This window comes from Thamnophis sirtalis, unplaced genomic scaffold (genome assembly GCF_051295495.1).
Source record: "Thamnophis sirtalis isolate CommonGarterSnake01/CBP01778 unplaced genomic scaffold, rThaSir2_p1.2 scaffold_6, whole genome shotgun sequence".
NCBI lineage: Eukaryota > Metazoa > Chordata > Lepidosauria > Squamata > Natricidae > Thamnophis > Thamnophis sirtalis.
Genome location: NW_028261386.1, coordinates 109,679,482 through 109,696,121, shown reverse-complemented (window position 1 = coordinate 109,696,121; position 16,640 = coordinate 109,679,482). Strand labels below are relative to the sequence as shown.

At 37.1% G+C, this 16,640-nt stretch overlaps 1 protein-coding gene across 3 annotated transcripts in view; it reads left to right on the top strand.

The window, feature by feature from the left end:
• Window positions 1-16,640, top strand: part of GRIK2 (glutamate ionotropic receptor kainate type subunit 2) — a 513,484-nt gene that overhangs the window by 239,743 nt on the left and 257,101 nt on the right. For all 3 annotated transcript variants that reach the window (XM_087718717.1, XM_087718715.1, XM_087718716.1), the window contains 2 exons: window positions 799-980; window positions 10,878-10,931. In XM_087718717.1, the coding sequence (XP_087574843.1) occupies window positions 799-980; window positions 10,878-10,931 (236 nt within the window). The remainder of the gene's footprint in view (window positions 1-798; window positions 981-10,877; window positions 10,932-16,640) is intronic.

The window sequence follows — 16,640 nt, the reverse complement described above, 5'->3', positions numbered from 1 at the left end:
TCAATCCATCCTGAATTCATATTGCAAGGCATTACCTATTGCAGATGGTAATACCTTTTAGACAGCTGAATCTGTGTTGAATATGAACATGAAATTACAGACTTAACCCTTGCCTGGCTTGTTAAGTACTATAAGTACAATATTCTATTGCAATATTTAAGTGCCTTATTTTTTTCCAAGTGTAAATATATAATCCTTGAAGCGGTCAGTGCACCTGGTAAAATCTCTAATATGGCAGCCTTAATTTCTGCCATGCATAACTTAATAACTGAATTATTTCAATGAATGAAGTAATCCTAATTATATGATTAAGGAGGCTAAATATCTTCAGAACATTGATGTAGCTGATCTGAGGATGGTCCACGCAGAATCTAATGAAGGAAATCTACATGCAAGACTTTTAAAATAGGGTGATTACAAACTATTAGAGAAACATATTGGTTTAATCAATTAATATACCGCTACATATTATGAGGTAGAAAATTACCATAATTCTCAGATAATGAAGATTTGTTTCATGGGGGTAAACTGAGCTCCTTATTTTCAATCAATATTAGCAAAGAAGGAAAGGGAGAGGCTTTGGCAAGGAAATGCTCATATACCATTTTCAAATGTTGGTTTATGTACATACTTTACATAATAGTGAGTAAATAAAAAGGAAACACATTTTAGAATACAGCAGTGATGATAAGCTAAAAGCTCTTGTGTCAGTTTATTAACATTTTGATAGCTTCCCTTTGTTCTTTCTATAATGTACCTTCTGAAACCCTTTGTCTTATCTCATTTTTCTGAACAAAGGTCTCATTCGATTGCAAGAACTTATTAAGGCTCCATCAAGGTACAATTTGCGTCTAAAAATTCGCCAATTACCCTCTGACACCAAGGATGCCAAGCCCTTGCTCAAGGAGATGAAAAGGGGCAAAGAATTTCACGTCATCTTTGACTGCAGTCACGAGATGGCAGCAGGTATTTTAAAACAGGTAAGCATACCTTTCGCCCTTCCCTTACCCTTTCTTAGGGAACGTGGTGGCTCAGTGACTACAATGCTGAGCTTGTTGATCAAGAAAGGTCAGCAGTTTGGTGGTTTGAATACCTAGTGCCAGGTAATGGAGTGAACTCCTGTTACTTGTCCCAACGTCTTCCAACCTAGCAGTTCGAAAGGATGTAAAAATGCAAGTAGAAAAATAGGAACCTGCTTTGATGGGAAGTAACAGTGTTCTGTACGCCTTCAGCATTTAGTCATTCTGGCCACAGGACCACAGAGATGTCTTCGGACAGCACTAGCTCTTCAGCTTTAAAATGGAGATGAGCATCACCTCCTAGAGTCGGGAATGACTAGCATGTATGTGCAAGAGGAAACTTTACCTTTACTCTTTCTTAGAGACAATAGACATTTTGAAGTCAGTATGATTGGCCTAGTAGCAGGCACATAGAAGAATGCTTCAGTTATTCTTAATGGACTTGGGAAATTCAAAGAACATAGGGGAAAGGATTGTGTACAAGGACTCCACCCTCCAAATTCTCCCATTATTCATGTCCCTGGTTTTTTGTTTTCTTTAGGAAGAGGTGTGAAGTTAGCTGAACTGGTAAATAATATGCTCCAGAGTTTCAGTCTGGAAAAAGAGCTAAGGTCAATCAAATGTGATTTTCAGTTCTTCCTTAGATCTCCCTGATGGAGGTGAGGAGATGAGTGAAATCAGGAGGAAAATTCAGATAGAGCCTCGGGATATGAGATAGCATGATTATATTTTCAACAATTTTTTAAAGAACAATTGAAGAAGGCTCTTGATACAAGCAAACTAATAGAAAATTTCTAAAACTCATTCTTGAATGAGTTCTTGATTTTCTAAGCTTAATATTCAAAGAAAATAGATTATCCACTACCATAAATATTCTAAAAAGCTGCCTGATTTACTTCAAGGTACAAGCCTGCCCTTTTCATTTCCAATTATTAATGTGCTGTGATTATTTAATTTTACATATTATCTCAAGTACCGTCATTCAATTTCTTCTGTGCTGAGATGAGTGAACTACTTTGCATCCGAAAAGGAACCTTCACAGGTCCTACTTCACAATGACCTTCTCGCCCCTGTGATCACATGCTGTAGCAGTTTTTTTGGCAGTTGAACTGATTTACTTAAAGTTCATACACAGTACAAGAGGAACTATTTTAAATGGATTTCATCAAGAAATGTTGTTATTCTGTTGAACTTGGTAACACATTGTTTCTTCTTTGGAGAGATTTTGCCTCATCGGTTCTGTGTGCTTGAACTCATCTTCCTTAGCAGATCCTGTAACGGAAATTCTGGCTTGAAACTTTTCAATTTTTTAAATAACAAAATGGCTAAGAGTGAAATTGGTTAATCTCTGATAGTTTCCTCTCTTTTTTTTCCATCAAGAAATGAACTCCACATCCATGGTATTTATAATTCCTTCTCTGGTTTACAGTGGGAATAAGGTGTTGCTGTTTTTGGTTATCCTAGGATCTCTGGCAGCTCAAAACAAGGCAGTGATTTTTATTCCTGGTTCTCAGCCTTTCAAATCCCCAGAAGTGAAGAAAACACAATTGGCTTTTAATTTGGTTCAGACAGACTGAAAGATAAAAGCTGTGATACCATGGATGTGTCGATATTGTCATCTGTTCAGATGTATTTTGATTTACATAAAACATTGTATTTTAATTCCAGTTTTCAATGAAAATTCAGTAATCTCTCAAAGTACAGGTAGTCCCTTACTTACGACCACAATTGAGCCCAAGATTTAGGTTATTAAGTGAGACATTTGTTAAGTGAGCTTTGTCCCATTTTACTGACCTTTTGTGTCACTTTTGTTAAGTGAATCACTGCAGTTGTTAAGTTAGTAACATGGTTGTTAAGTGAATCTGGCTTCCCCATTGACTTCACTTGTTGGAAGGTTACAAAAAGGGATCACATAACCATGGATAATGCAAATGTCATAAATATGAGTCAATTGCCAAGCATCTGAATTTTGATCATGTAACCTCGGGGATGTTGCAATGATTGTAAGCATGAAAAACGGTCATAAATCCCTTTTTCAGTGCTTTTGTAACTTTCAACAGTCACTAAAGGAACTATAAGTTGAGGACTACTTGTATTAGAGAGGCTAATGTGGATAAGAGAGATAATTTCAAAAGAAAAGAAGTTGCTATGACCATGTTACCAAATCCCAATTAAAAACACAACTAATGATTAATAATTAGTCAATGTAATGAACCAGCACTCTTGGTTCATTTAATATTCTATTTTTAATTCACAAACTGCATGGTATCTTAGAAACTGAGTGAGTATATACATTTATACAAACCAATAATAATGTTTTCTAAATCCTGCATACAGAAATGGTGCCAGATTATTTAACCTATTCAAGGCCATATCATGTTCTTGATGAACTTTGATCCAACTTGACAAGAGTGAAGAGAAGATAGATGGGAATCTTCGCATAAATCTTCTCATAAATAAATGTGGAATAGTGGTATGTGGAAATGGAGTGTCAACTCTTCATTACCTCTCTCCTTCCACCTTCTCTCTAAATTAGGCTGCTAAATGAAGAAAGCAAAGTTAATCAGGAATGATTATCTTTGGACTGATATTAAAAACAAAGTTTGGGTTGGAGTAACATGCTCAGAAATATATATTTGGCCTGATCCTCTATTTTGCATGTGATTCCATTTGTAAAACTAGTAAAAAAAATGATTTTGAAAGAATACAACACCAAATTTGAGGCTTACTGAAACAAGCTTTGTTATATAACATAAACTATGTTTAACCAAAACAGTTTAATGGTTTAACCTGATTACTAGGGTTCACATAATACAATGAATCATAAACTAAGAGGCTGACTTAAAAATGCAGTTATAGTCTAGTATAATATGAGCCCCAATAAGCAAATGACATCAGAATTGGAAGCCTGCATGTATAAGATATTTACTGTAACTATTTCCCTTTTTCTTCTTTAAGCTTTCCATTTTAAAAGTTGTGAACAATTCCTTCTTTGTATGTTAAGTTCTGTTTTAGGATTCTCTTCCAAAAAAACCCAACTCATCATCTTGTTTCCCAAGTTTGATAACTGTGCCACAGTGGTTTACTTGTGTGAATGGCTAATTGAGTCACAATGCTTGCATACTAAACATGATAAGCCAAGAAATCCCTGCAAGGGATCGCTAAACATTTTAGCTTTATAAGAAGAGGGAAAGAGCATGTATGCCCTATTGAGTCTTGATTGGCCAACAGTTCAGAGAGAAAATTGCTGTTGGGCTCTTGATCTTTATGAGCTCCATGGATTCTCTAGATAGGCTTAGGCAGCAAACAATGGAGTTCTAGAAGATCTCAGATGGATTGGTGATGTGTAAGGTTGTTGTTTATTACATTTAAAGCCCTACATGGCTTAGGACCAGCGTATCTGTGAGATCGCCTACGCCACACAACTCCCAACGGCTGATAAGATCCCACAGGGTGGGCCTCCTTCGGATGCCATCACCCAGACAGTGTCGGCTGGCAGGCCCCCCAGAGGAGAGCCTTCTCTGTGGCTGCTCCGACCCTGTGGAATCAGCTACCCCCAGACGTCCAGACCTTACCCACTCTCATGGCCTTCAGGAAAGCTGTTAAAACCTGGCTGTTCCAGCAGGCCTTATTGTCAAGGTCCAGCCCCGATTAGAATGTATGCGTGTTGTGAATTTTAAACTATTCTTTTATTTTGCTTTTCTTTTTCTTCTTTCTTTGTAAGCCGCCTGGAGTCCTCTGGGATTGGGCGGCCTATAAATTTAATAAATAAATAAATATAAATAAATAAATAAATTGTTGCAAAGTGGAAAGGCTGTTTGTCTGCAAGTGCCCTAAACTTGCAGTATATGGTGCGTTCCAAAGTATCAAACCATGTTTTAGTCAGACAAGTTGGACAAATATAGCCACTGTAAAAGGAAAGGTATGGAAACCCACCTTTAAATAAACAGGATAGATCATGAGCTGTTAAGAGTCAGCAGCCAGAATCTTAGAGAGTTCAACATGCAGATATATTGTCATGTTGTACAGCATCCTGTTCCACAAGTTTTCAAAATGAATATTATTGTTCTGACCTAAGCTTCCTGAGACAGTAAAAAGCACATGCTTAGTCCCCAAAGCCCTCTTTTCATTTCAACAGCTGTGAATTAGAGAGGGCAGAAATGAGTGAAAAATGCCCCATTTGTTGCCCCCCCCGGCCCCCAGCAGCACTCTATAAGCTTCCTAGAGGCTATCCATGCCATTTTTAAAGAAAAAATGGGCCCATTTTCGCAAAAAACAAGCCATTTTTTTGCTCATTTTTGCCCCCCCCCTGGAGTACTCTACAAGTGGCTATTCATGGCCCAGTCCTGTTTTCGTGAAAAATGGGCCATTTTGGGGAGATTTGCAGAGTGCAAAACCTTTTTTTAAATTTTCCTCTTCAAAACCTTGCTGTGTCTTATACTCTGGTGTGTCTTGTACTCTGAAAAATACGGTAATTGGTAATTAGCTTTGCAAGGCCACACACAACAGAGTCAAAACGGAGCTTCAGATTTTAAACCGACCAGAACAAACAGTTGCTTCCTGCAAAGGGTCCTGTGCCTTGCTCCTCCTTTATCCTCTTATGGGGGGGGGGAGCCAATCATCTCCAACCCTTACTCCTAAGTTGCCCCTTTTCTGTTAACTGTTCTTGTCTTCTGGCAGCTCTGCGCATGTGCACACTGGGAACAGGCTCTCCCTGTTCCTCTGCCTCACTGATGTCCAATTCTGGACGCTCCGGAAGCAGAACATAACTCTCAGATGGCTCTGGCTCCCTCTCTGCCTCTGACACAGAGCCCTCATCCGAGCCTTCCCCAGACTCCAGAACTGGCCCATGTTCCTCCCCAACCTCCTCACTGTCTGACACTGCTGCCAGCTCTGCAGGCCGCTAGCGTACCATGACAATTATCTCAGATTGGTTATGACAATGCAGTTCAGAGGTGGTATTCAGCCGTTTCTCTCTGGTTCAGGCAAACTGGTAGCGGCAGTTGCGGAAGGCTGCACCTATTCACCCCAACATCATGCATGAGCACTGCACATGCTCACATTTTCAAACCAGGAGGGAAGGTAAGTGAATCCCACCACTGATGCAGTAGTGTTGCAGCTAAACTTTGAGGGTGCTTTGGTATAGATCAGGGGTCTCCAACCCTGGCAACTTTAAGCCTGAGGGACTTCAGCTCCCAGAATTGGAGCTTTGCTGGCTGGGGAATTCTGAAAGTTAAAGTTCTCCAGGCTTAAATTTGCCAAAGTTGGAGACCCCTAGTATCGTTTTCTAATTTTTGCAACCAAAGAGGCAGACATTTACATTGCTGGGAACCACAGTTTAGCTGCTCACATATGATTATGGCAGTTCCCGTTATGTTCAAGATACCAACTTTGTTTCTAACCCTTTTATTGTATTTATTAGGCTTTTGTATCACCCATCTTGTCTATGAGACAACTTTTCTGGGGAAGAGACAAAAGAGATTTCCTTTCATGGCAGAAAAATGGGGCCTATGATAAGAATCTCTACATGAGCAATGTTCCTTGTAAGGATAAAAATTCTTTTTTTACTCACCCAGAAAAAGTTAGAACCAAGTTGCATGGCCTAAAAAATAAACCGCGAAAATTGCTGACTACAGTTAATTTTTCACCAGCATTAAAACATTTGGTTCCAAAATGTTTACTAGAGTGAAGCTAGCCTTTAAAAACAAAAAAACCACTGGCAACCAAGCAACAAGAACAATAAGTTAGTCCATCAGCCAAGCTGCATTATTTATAATGTACCAATATGCTGTAAGTGAACAACAAATGTAGCTTTTGATAGTTTCCATGTCAGCAAAAACAAATGGGTGCTTTATAAGGATTAGAGCTGACTGGTGCCCTTGTTTTATAGCCGTCCTCCTTTGTACATAGAAAAGTGTTTTCACTGCTGAATTATCTTTTTTTTTTATAAGCAAGGATTTTCAAGGTACCTAGGTGCAAAATAAGCAAACAAAAATATGTAAAAATAATAAAGTAGCCCTGAAAATAAGTATTTATTGCTTCTTGTGTATGTAATTATAATTATATATCATCTAGTTTAAATCGTTATCAGACTACAAACTTGACTTTTCCTGAAGCATTTGATGGACTGAAGTTTAGAAGATCTCTTTTAGCTGTAGAATATTTATATTGAAGGGTGTTTTAGAAAATGGGGTTTGGGTAGGAGTGGCCTTCAAAAATTTTAGCAAGGGGGTCTCTGCATGGTTGCTGGATGGGTGTGGCCATGGTGGGCATGGCCTACTCAGCCTCCTGCACCATGGTCGGGGGGCATTTTTGCCCTCCCCAGGCTCCAGAGGCTTTCCTCAAGTCTCTGGAAGGGCAAAAACATCTCCCTAGGCTCCAGAGGCCTTCTGGAGGCCAGAAACGGGCCCATTTCCAGCCTTCCCAAACTTCTGTTAGGCCCATTTTTGCCCTCCCTGAGCCTCTGTGTGCGCCCTGCACTTACTTGCATCCAAAACAGGCTGTGTGGGGAGGGGAAGGGTGAGCAGGGCCCATAAGGAGTGGGATTTGGGGGTTCTCCGAACTGCACAGAATCTTATCTAGAGGTTCTCCCGAACCCCTGCAAACCTCCAGCAGCCCATCCCTTGGTTTGAGTCAGACTCATTATCCTTAATACAGACTCTGTATGTGGTTGAAAGCTTGTTGTTTCTTCCTTGGCTCCTGATGCTTTATCCACAGTTTACTCACAGATTCCCTTTTGACCCTATAGGCTTTCTATGAGGACCAGCCTTCCAGAGTACATGTGGGTGATCTCGTGGCTTGTCCTTTATTTAAATAAATTCTGCAAGTTCAAGTTCACAGCTCAGTTATTCATCTCCACCAAGATGTCATCTCCAATGATTGGAGATGCATCAGGTCAACTATTTACATCTCTAATTGCCGATTTTTGCTTGGTGTAAAATACTTCTTGGGAGTTATTTAATCAAGTTTAATGTAATGACAACATCATGAAGGAGAGTGGAATTCTTATTTATTAAACAAAGAGGTGATTAAGAAAAGCCTAAAATCGGGAGACGACATGCGATCTCAATGCTCTGAGATTGCCATCAACACTTTTGCTGCTGGGTGGTCCAAACGGACCTAAACCATCCCACAGAGATGGTGAACAGGAAGAATATGTCTTGCTGATCTCAGGGACATCGCAAAGTCCCTGATCGATTTAAGAGAAGTTCTTCAAGCCGGTGACAAAAAATCCAGCCATTAGGCTGATGAAGTCGGGGCTGCTCCAAAATGGAAGGATACGGAAAGAGAAAGTATTTCCAGCTGGTGAGGAATTTTTACAATTTTAAAAGAGACTGCCTATAAAAAACTTAAAATTAATTTAAATTAGAGAACAGAAGAAATAAGCGACGGAAATAAGTTTGGAATGGTTTTGGACAGTGGGTTATCTTACTTTTTAAATGCTATCTTCATGGTTGGAATTTATGCAAGCCTTTTAAAATGAATGGATTAAGTTTTCTTCTTCTATTTTTTTAATTATTCTTTGCAACCTATGGACTAAAATTTTCCTCTTTCATTACTGTGGGTTTTCTTCTAACTCATTCAAGAATTGGACCTTTTTAAAACTTGAAATACAAAAAAGATACAAAAAGAAACAAAGAAAATTGCAACAATAACACTGATACTCGGAGGCTGGAGGTTTGTGTATTGGAAACGAAACACTCTTACTTTTCTCACTGATTATCCTGGCTTGGCACTCTAAGATCTCACTGCTTGTTTATAGAGAGTGATAAGAAGAAAAGCATACAGATATCCCTTTGAAGTATATATTTAACCAGAGAAAAGTGAAAATAAAATGTTATTGTGAATCTATGCTTAATCTTGTTAACCTTCCAAGCTAGAGCAGCAGTGTTTGTTATCTGGAGCTAATGGCACAATTTCAACAGCAGAAAGAAACTTTAAGTCTGCAAGACATATTCTCAGAAATACAGAAATTATCAAACACATATGAGAGGATAGAGAAGAAGTTGAAAGACTTAGAGCATCTAACAGCAAAATATGATGAAGAAGTTGGAGATGTTTATCAAATGGAAAAAGTGGTGGTTAAAATTTTAAAAATCGAAGAGGAAAATGAATATAAAGAAATTAAGTTTGCTGATATTTATGGTGATTGGTTTGTCTCTGAAAATGGAAAGAGTGGAATACTGAAAGAGGAATTAAATGGAAGGGAAATCTACCCCAGATGGCAAGATATAGAAAAAGAAAAAACAAAAGAATTTATGGATTTAAAGAAAGAAATTTTATTAGCAATATCATTGATAATCAAAGATAAGCTGATTAAGGAAACAGAAGAAGGGCATTGAAATTACATGAGAGATTTTACAAGCAAGGAGTTCCTAAGAGAAGTCCATACAAAGTTGATTAAGGAGATGATTAGAGGACTGACACTACAAATGGCAGAAGATATGAGACTGTTTTGCTACTGGAAAGATACAGGTTGATAGATGGAAGAGTATAATTTAAAAGTAGTTAAACTTAGTGAAATTTAGTGACAATAGATATAGTTAAATAAATAATTGATAATGATAATAATGTACACAATGTGTAGTGTTATGATAAGTAATAATTGTATATGAATATTGAATGGTACCCATGAAAGGAACATTAGAAATCCTTTTGGATTATATATAAAGGTTAATAAAAAAGAACTAAGTTAGATATAGTTAAGTCTTGATTATTAGGGGGAAAATATTATTGTACAGGATATAGTTAAATAAAGGAGAGATAATGGTAACAATGTATATATATGTCTGGGTACAACATAAGGAAACTGGATGTAAATTGTAAACAGTGATTTGGAAAGGAGGATTAGAAAATTTTGTTATTAAATATTATGGCTGTTTAGCTAGAATAGGGCATAAGGGTTCAGTGTTATTGGAGTATTTTGGAAATAGTAAATGAAATGTCAGTATGTGGTTATGTATTAAATCTTGGTATATTTTATGATGAAGGACATTTAAACAATTATAGTCAAATGAAAATGGAGGTATAATGATGGTAACATGAATAAGTATCTGAGTTAAAATACTTGAGTTAATATGGATTATGTTTGTTGACTGTGGAAGAGATGTACAAAAGTCTGATACACTTTCTGCAGAATGTAAAGAAGGATGTGTTGTGTTTGTTTTGAAAAATAAAAATAAAAAAAATATTTTAAAAAAAGAAAAGCCTAAAATCAGAAGCTAAAGTTGGTTCAGGTTCAGGAGGTAGTAAAAACAATATTTAATGGTTAGTATTTTTTGAATGATACAACTTGAATTAAAATTTATATACCACACTATTCATATTATACATTAACATAAATAAATGTTGGTTCATGGATAATATTTGATGCATGCCTTCCTTTGTGTAGCGGGGGATTTAGATTTAACTGGCAGCACTTCTATTTTATCTCCTTTGACTCAATTGTTTTTAATTTATGTTTCAGTGGGTATTCATTATATTATGAAAAACTATAGAATAAATGAACTTAATGCTACATCTTTGATTAGATTTGTTTGGTTGGCAACCACAATAATAATAATCTACTTCTTTCATATTTGCAACACTAAACAGTCTAATAATAATCTTTCTATCTACAGTTTTGTTTCATTAATTCTTTTAATAGCCAGTTATCTGCTCTGCTTAAGAATGATGTGCTTGGCCTAATTTTAGTATAATTCTAGCCTATACTTTTATGCACATCTTCATCTCATGGGAACTTTCCATTGTTCTCATAGGTGTGATTAAAACAGCAATAAGAATAACTGCAGAAATAATGAAGTGGTGTTACCCTAACTTCTTAAAAAGTTAATGTGTATACTGAATTTTTCTTTACAGGGTTTAGCAATGGGGATGATGACAGAATACTACCATTACATCTTTACTACACTGGTAAGTAGCTTTAGAAGAATATGCAGATGGTCTCAGGCATCACTCTAAAGCATTCTTCATTATATTTCTTGACAGTAATACAAAGGTATTTTGCTGAAAGTAAAAGCAGTTTTGTAGGTTCATAAGGGGGAAAGTATTTAATGTTACCTTTATTTGCAATTTGATTGCTTTGGCAATAGTGTGATCACTGACAAACAAGCTGCTCATAGTTGTTTAATGGGGGCAAACACCAATAAGAGCTGGTTACTTCTTCTAGGCTTTGTTCAACATGCTGATTTTGACACTAAAGAAGTGTCAGGAAGTTGTATTCATAAACAGAAAGTATTCTCAAGATATAGATTACAATCTTTCAGGGATTGCAAGGGTGAATGGAGAAGACTTCAGGGTCAGGGTGACACTGTAAGAGAATATCTGTAGCTTGGGGTTGAACCGTGGAGTCCTTAGTGATCACTGAGTTTGTTTATTTGTTTGCTCGAGGACATTTTATTACCCAGTTATGTAACATCACTGCAATTGGATAATGAGATGCCTGCAAGCAAACAGTCAAGCTAATAGAGAGCACCAACAATTCCTTAGATTATTGTGTTGCTATATAATTGCTTGCCTGGAGAATCTCTGAGGAGGCACAATGAGCCATACTCTTATCATAGTTTTCCAAATCTTTGGGGACAACAGTGAGCACATGGTAGAGTCCTCCTTCCTGTTTGGTGACTTGAATTGTCTTTTGATGTTCTGGACTACAGGTAGGATTCAGGAGAGATTCTGTCTCTTTTTGCAGTCATGTGGGTTAGGCAGGCAGAGTTTATGAGGTTGTACTTGCATACGTTAGCTGGGGTAGTTAAAGATTTTCTCAATAATGTATTCACTGGGTGATTTTTTAAAGCATATTTATTGTATCAAATCAATTTGGTTATGTGTTGGGAAACCCATTCAGTTGTAAGTAGACTCATAGTACCTATTCTGCTGGTCTAAGATTGGATTTACTGCCAGGACATTTTTCATTTTAACCTGTTTAATATGTAATACTAGAATCTCTTTCAATGAAGCAGAATGAATGGAAGTTATTTACTTACAAGTACATAATACTAGTAATGTCATGACCACCTATTGCCATTCTTTCATGTGTCCTCGGCAGTATGCAAAGAACAAAATAGCTAGAAAGGGGCATCTATCATGTTGTGAAATGGCGAAATTCAATAGGATTGCTCAAGGAATGGCTACTTTCATCTGCCAGCTTTATTTGCCACCTGTAGATTGCAGAGTGCCGAGTCCACTAGAATGAATAGTTCTGGATTGTTTGTTTTGGTTTAGATGTGCCTGACTCCAACTGACCCTTGATAACTCACAGCACCAAACAAGACAAATATATAATCTAAAGAGAATAATAATAATAATAATAATAATAATAATAATAATAATGATTTGAAACTCTACGGAAAGTCAGAAATAGAAATCCAATCATTGACAAATACAGTCCGAGTATTCAGCACCGATATTTCAATGCAGTTTGGCATGGAAAAATGCGCCACTGTATCCATAAAAAGAGGCAAAATCACTGCATCTGAGGGAATTGAAATGCCCAATGGCCAACTAATTAAATACAAAGAAAATGAAGCCTACAAATACTTAGGCATTCTGCAGTTGGATAACATCAAGCATGGAGAAGTAAAAACTATTGTCAGACGAGAGTACACCAACAGAGTTAGGAAAATTTTGAAATCTAAATTGAATGGTGGAAATACAATCAAGGCCATAAATACCTGGGCAATACCAGTTATAAGATACACAGCTGGCATAGTTAACTGGACACAAGCTGATTTGGACCTTTTGGACCGAAAAACCAGGAAACTAATGACAATGCACTACAGTTTACATCCACGTGGTGATACTGATAGACTATATCTGCCCTGAAAATCAGGTGGCAGAGGATTATTACAAGTGAAGCAAACAGTTGAAGAAGAAAAACATGCACTGGCTGATTATTTAAAAGAAAGTCAAGAACATCTATTAATCGAAGTAAAGAACAAAAATCTACTGAAGGCCCAACAGACAAAACAAGAATACAGAAAAGATGTGATAAAATCAAGAATGGAGAGTTGGCAGAACAAAGCACTGCATGGTCAATTTCTGGAAAAAATAAAAGATAAAGTGGACAGGGAACAAACTTGGTTATGGTTAAAAACAGGTACATTAAAGAAAGAAACAGAGTCACTAATCCTGGCTGCGCAAGAACAAGCTATCCGCACAAATGCCATTAAGGCCAAAATCGAAAAATCCTCTGATGATGCCAAATGCAGACTTTGCAAAGAAGCTGACGAAACTGTTGATCACATACTCAGCTGCTGTAAAAAAATCGCGCAGACTGATTATAAATTGCGGCACAATTCAGTAGCACAAATGATCCATTGGAATTTGTGCAAAAATTATAATATTAAAACAGCAACAAACTGGTGGGAACATCAGCCTGAAAAAGTCACAGAAAATCAGATGGTCAAGATCTTGTGGGATTTCCGTATACAAACCGACAAAATACTGGCGCATAATACACCAGACATCACACTGGTTGAGAAAAATAAGGTCACAATCATAGACATCGCAATACCAGGTGATAGCAGGGTCACAGAGAAGGAACATGAAAAAATCGCAAGATACCAGGACTTAAAAATCGAAATTCAACGACTATGGCACAAACCAGCAGTGGTAATTCCAGTGGTAATTGGCACACTGGGTGCTATTCCAAAAGCACTGGAATTACATTTAAAACAGTTAAAAATTGACAAAATCACCATCAGTCAAATGCAAAAAGCTGCACTGCTTGGATCTGCACGTATATTACGAAAATACGTTACGACGTCCTAGGCCCCTGGGTGGGGCCCGACTAGTAACCAATGCCAAATCCAGCGAAACAACTGGCCGCTGTGATACAATTGTACAATAATAATAATAATAATAATAATAATAATAATAATAATAATAATAATAATAAACAGAATGATTATCAACAACACATACTCTATTGTACACCACCCTAGACTACTGTCTAAAGACCTAGTGGTTCTCTCTAAAACCCATCAGAAGTTCATCAGGGTAAAAACTATTCCTATCTCAGGAAGACAGGCACTTCAACAGAGAAGGCATGCTTCTAGATAGCCGTACTTGATCAAAGGAAGCCGCAGCAACTCTGTGGACTGAATAAGTGAGGCTATACTATGGAAGTTAGACCAAACTCTAGGCCATATAGGATTTTATAGGTCATAACTAGGGCCTTGAATCTAACTGGAAGGAAACCAGAACCAGTGCAGATCATGAAACGAGGATAACACATAGCCTACCAACACACTCCATTCTTAGAAGCCTTGTAGCCAGCAATCAGACTGAGGGAATTATATGCAATGCTGTTCTGGACCTGTAAGCTGCCTAAATGAGAGAAGTAAGCTTCTTTGGCAAAAGAGCAAGGGAACAGCATAATAAGTAAACAAGCTCCATGGAAGAAATAATACAATTAGCAAGGCACAAAAAGTTCTATATCTAGCACTCAATCTTTTGGCCTAATTAAATATCCCCATTTACTTATTAGTCTTGAAAGAAAGTAAAGTTAGCGGGAGGTCATGGATTTTCTTTCATTTCCCCCCCCCTCTCTTTTTCTTTTTCTTGGAAGAACTTCAGAAGTTGACAACTAAGGTAATTTGGGATGTGCCAGCCAGAAGATAGATATTTTGCTCAATGGAGCCATGTAACTTGTATCACTTTTGGCTCCTCTGCTTTATTAATTACTTCTTACCTGACACAGTAGAAGTCTTGTCCAATAAATTTTCCAGTCATACTGTTTAGCTGCACTGTTTGGAAGTGTACTTTCTCATGATTGATTTGGAGTCTAATGTAATACCTCATTAATTCTCTCTGAACTGTTGTGCATATTTATTATAGTTTTGAGTAAACAGAAATGTGTTTAAATTGCATAATTACTTATGCAATTGTCCAAGATGGCTTGGAAGCAACCCAGGTTTAAAGAAACAGGGCTTTGAGTCATTATTGCAAGTAGCTTTGCACCTGGCCCATGTTCAACAAACCTAAATTAGGGGATTTTTGCCATTGCCATTAATGTCATGCAATTCTTTTGCTTATGCCATCTGAATCATTCTATTAGTTTTCTATGGAACAGGAGGGCATTTTTGTTATATTTTCAGTCTTACTTTTTTACCACACAGTGTAGTTGACATAAATTGAATTGGTCTATAGGTAATCCAGTCCACTTTAACAAGTGGAGCACCTTATATAAATCTTAACATTTAATAGCAATAGCACTTAGACTTAGATATCACTTCATAGCGCTTTACAGCCCTCTCTAAGCAGTTTATAGAGTCAGCATATTGCCACCAACAAATGATTGTTTGCTCAAACCAGACTTCCTTAAAATAGGAATGAAAGTGCAGCTTAATAATGAATATAACATAAAGTGTACCATGTGGTACACTCAGAAGAAACAAGTTGATGCTTTAATCAAACTGTGAAAAATGATGTGATTACCTCTTATTCTAATTTGAAACATTAACTGTCTGTGCATTCTGGAATTATCAAAATGCCCATTATCATATTGTACTAGCTCAACTTGAAAGGCTGACTAGGTCTCCTCCTCCTCTCCTCATCCCCCTCCTCCCCCCTCCTTTTCCTGTAATAGGCCAAAATAAAAGAAAAGCTAAGAATACAGAATCCAATATCCAGTAAAAACTATTTGTGCCTAAAACTAAATGTATCAAGAGGTCAGTCAAATCCTGTAACTTCCGATTGTCGTTGCAGTGGCACAAATTTTGACTGTTGTTGTAAAATTCTTAATCCTGCTCATTAAAAAGGTAGCACAGTATTTCCATGTAAGATAAATCTGGGCATGATAAAAGGGAAGATGGGATGGCTAGTTAATATTGTGTCTTCTTCTCTTCCCCCAGTGAATAAATTAATACAATTAATACACTTGGGATAGGCTAAACCAGCTTTTGCCAGCCTGACACCTCCAAACACGCCATCTTTTTATATAAACATTCTGGAGTAACATTCTTAACTTCACTGGAAAGAATTAGATTATTGAAAACAGACCTAGATTACTCCTAGATCTCCCCTGGATGGGAAAAATAGTGCATGAAATTGAACGTTATCAATTGGTCAAGAAATGGAAATATTGAAAAATCAGAATCCTTTCCCACTTGTCATCCTAGTCTGTCTTGGAGATTTGAGAGACAAATTTAGGAAAAGATGAAATTAGAGAAAACTGTAGTAGTTCATCTTAAAATTTATTCTGGAAAAGATTATCTTGGTCTTCTTTTCTTCATTGTATTGGTTCTATTCAACCATGCCAAAATGTTTCTACAGGATTGTTTGCTTTCACGTTTTGGGGTCAATAGTGCAGGAACATGAGAGTGGCTTCTATGGGTTACAGTGCCATAATTGCATTTAGAACTTGTGCTAATATTTCAAGTATGATCAACATAGCATAGCTTTGAATATGACTTCTAGTAGATGTGTTCATATTTACTCCTATTTTCCATATTATGCATAGCAAGCTATTTAAACTTTCTGTTATTTCTCTTAAGCCGATTGTTAAGGGTAGCAGGAGAGAAATATTATAAATGCAGACAAGCCTGAAGTTAGTAAAGTGACAAAATATGTAGATGCTCCATTATAAAATCCACCTTTTGATACTCATATCATAAGATT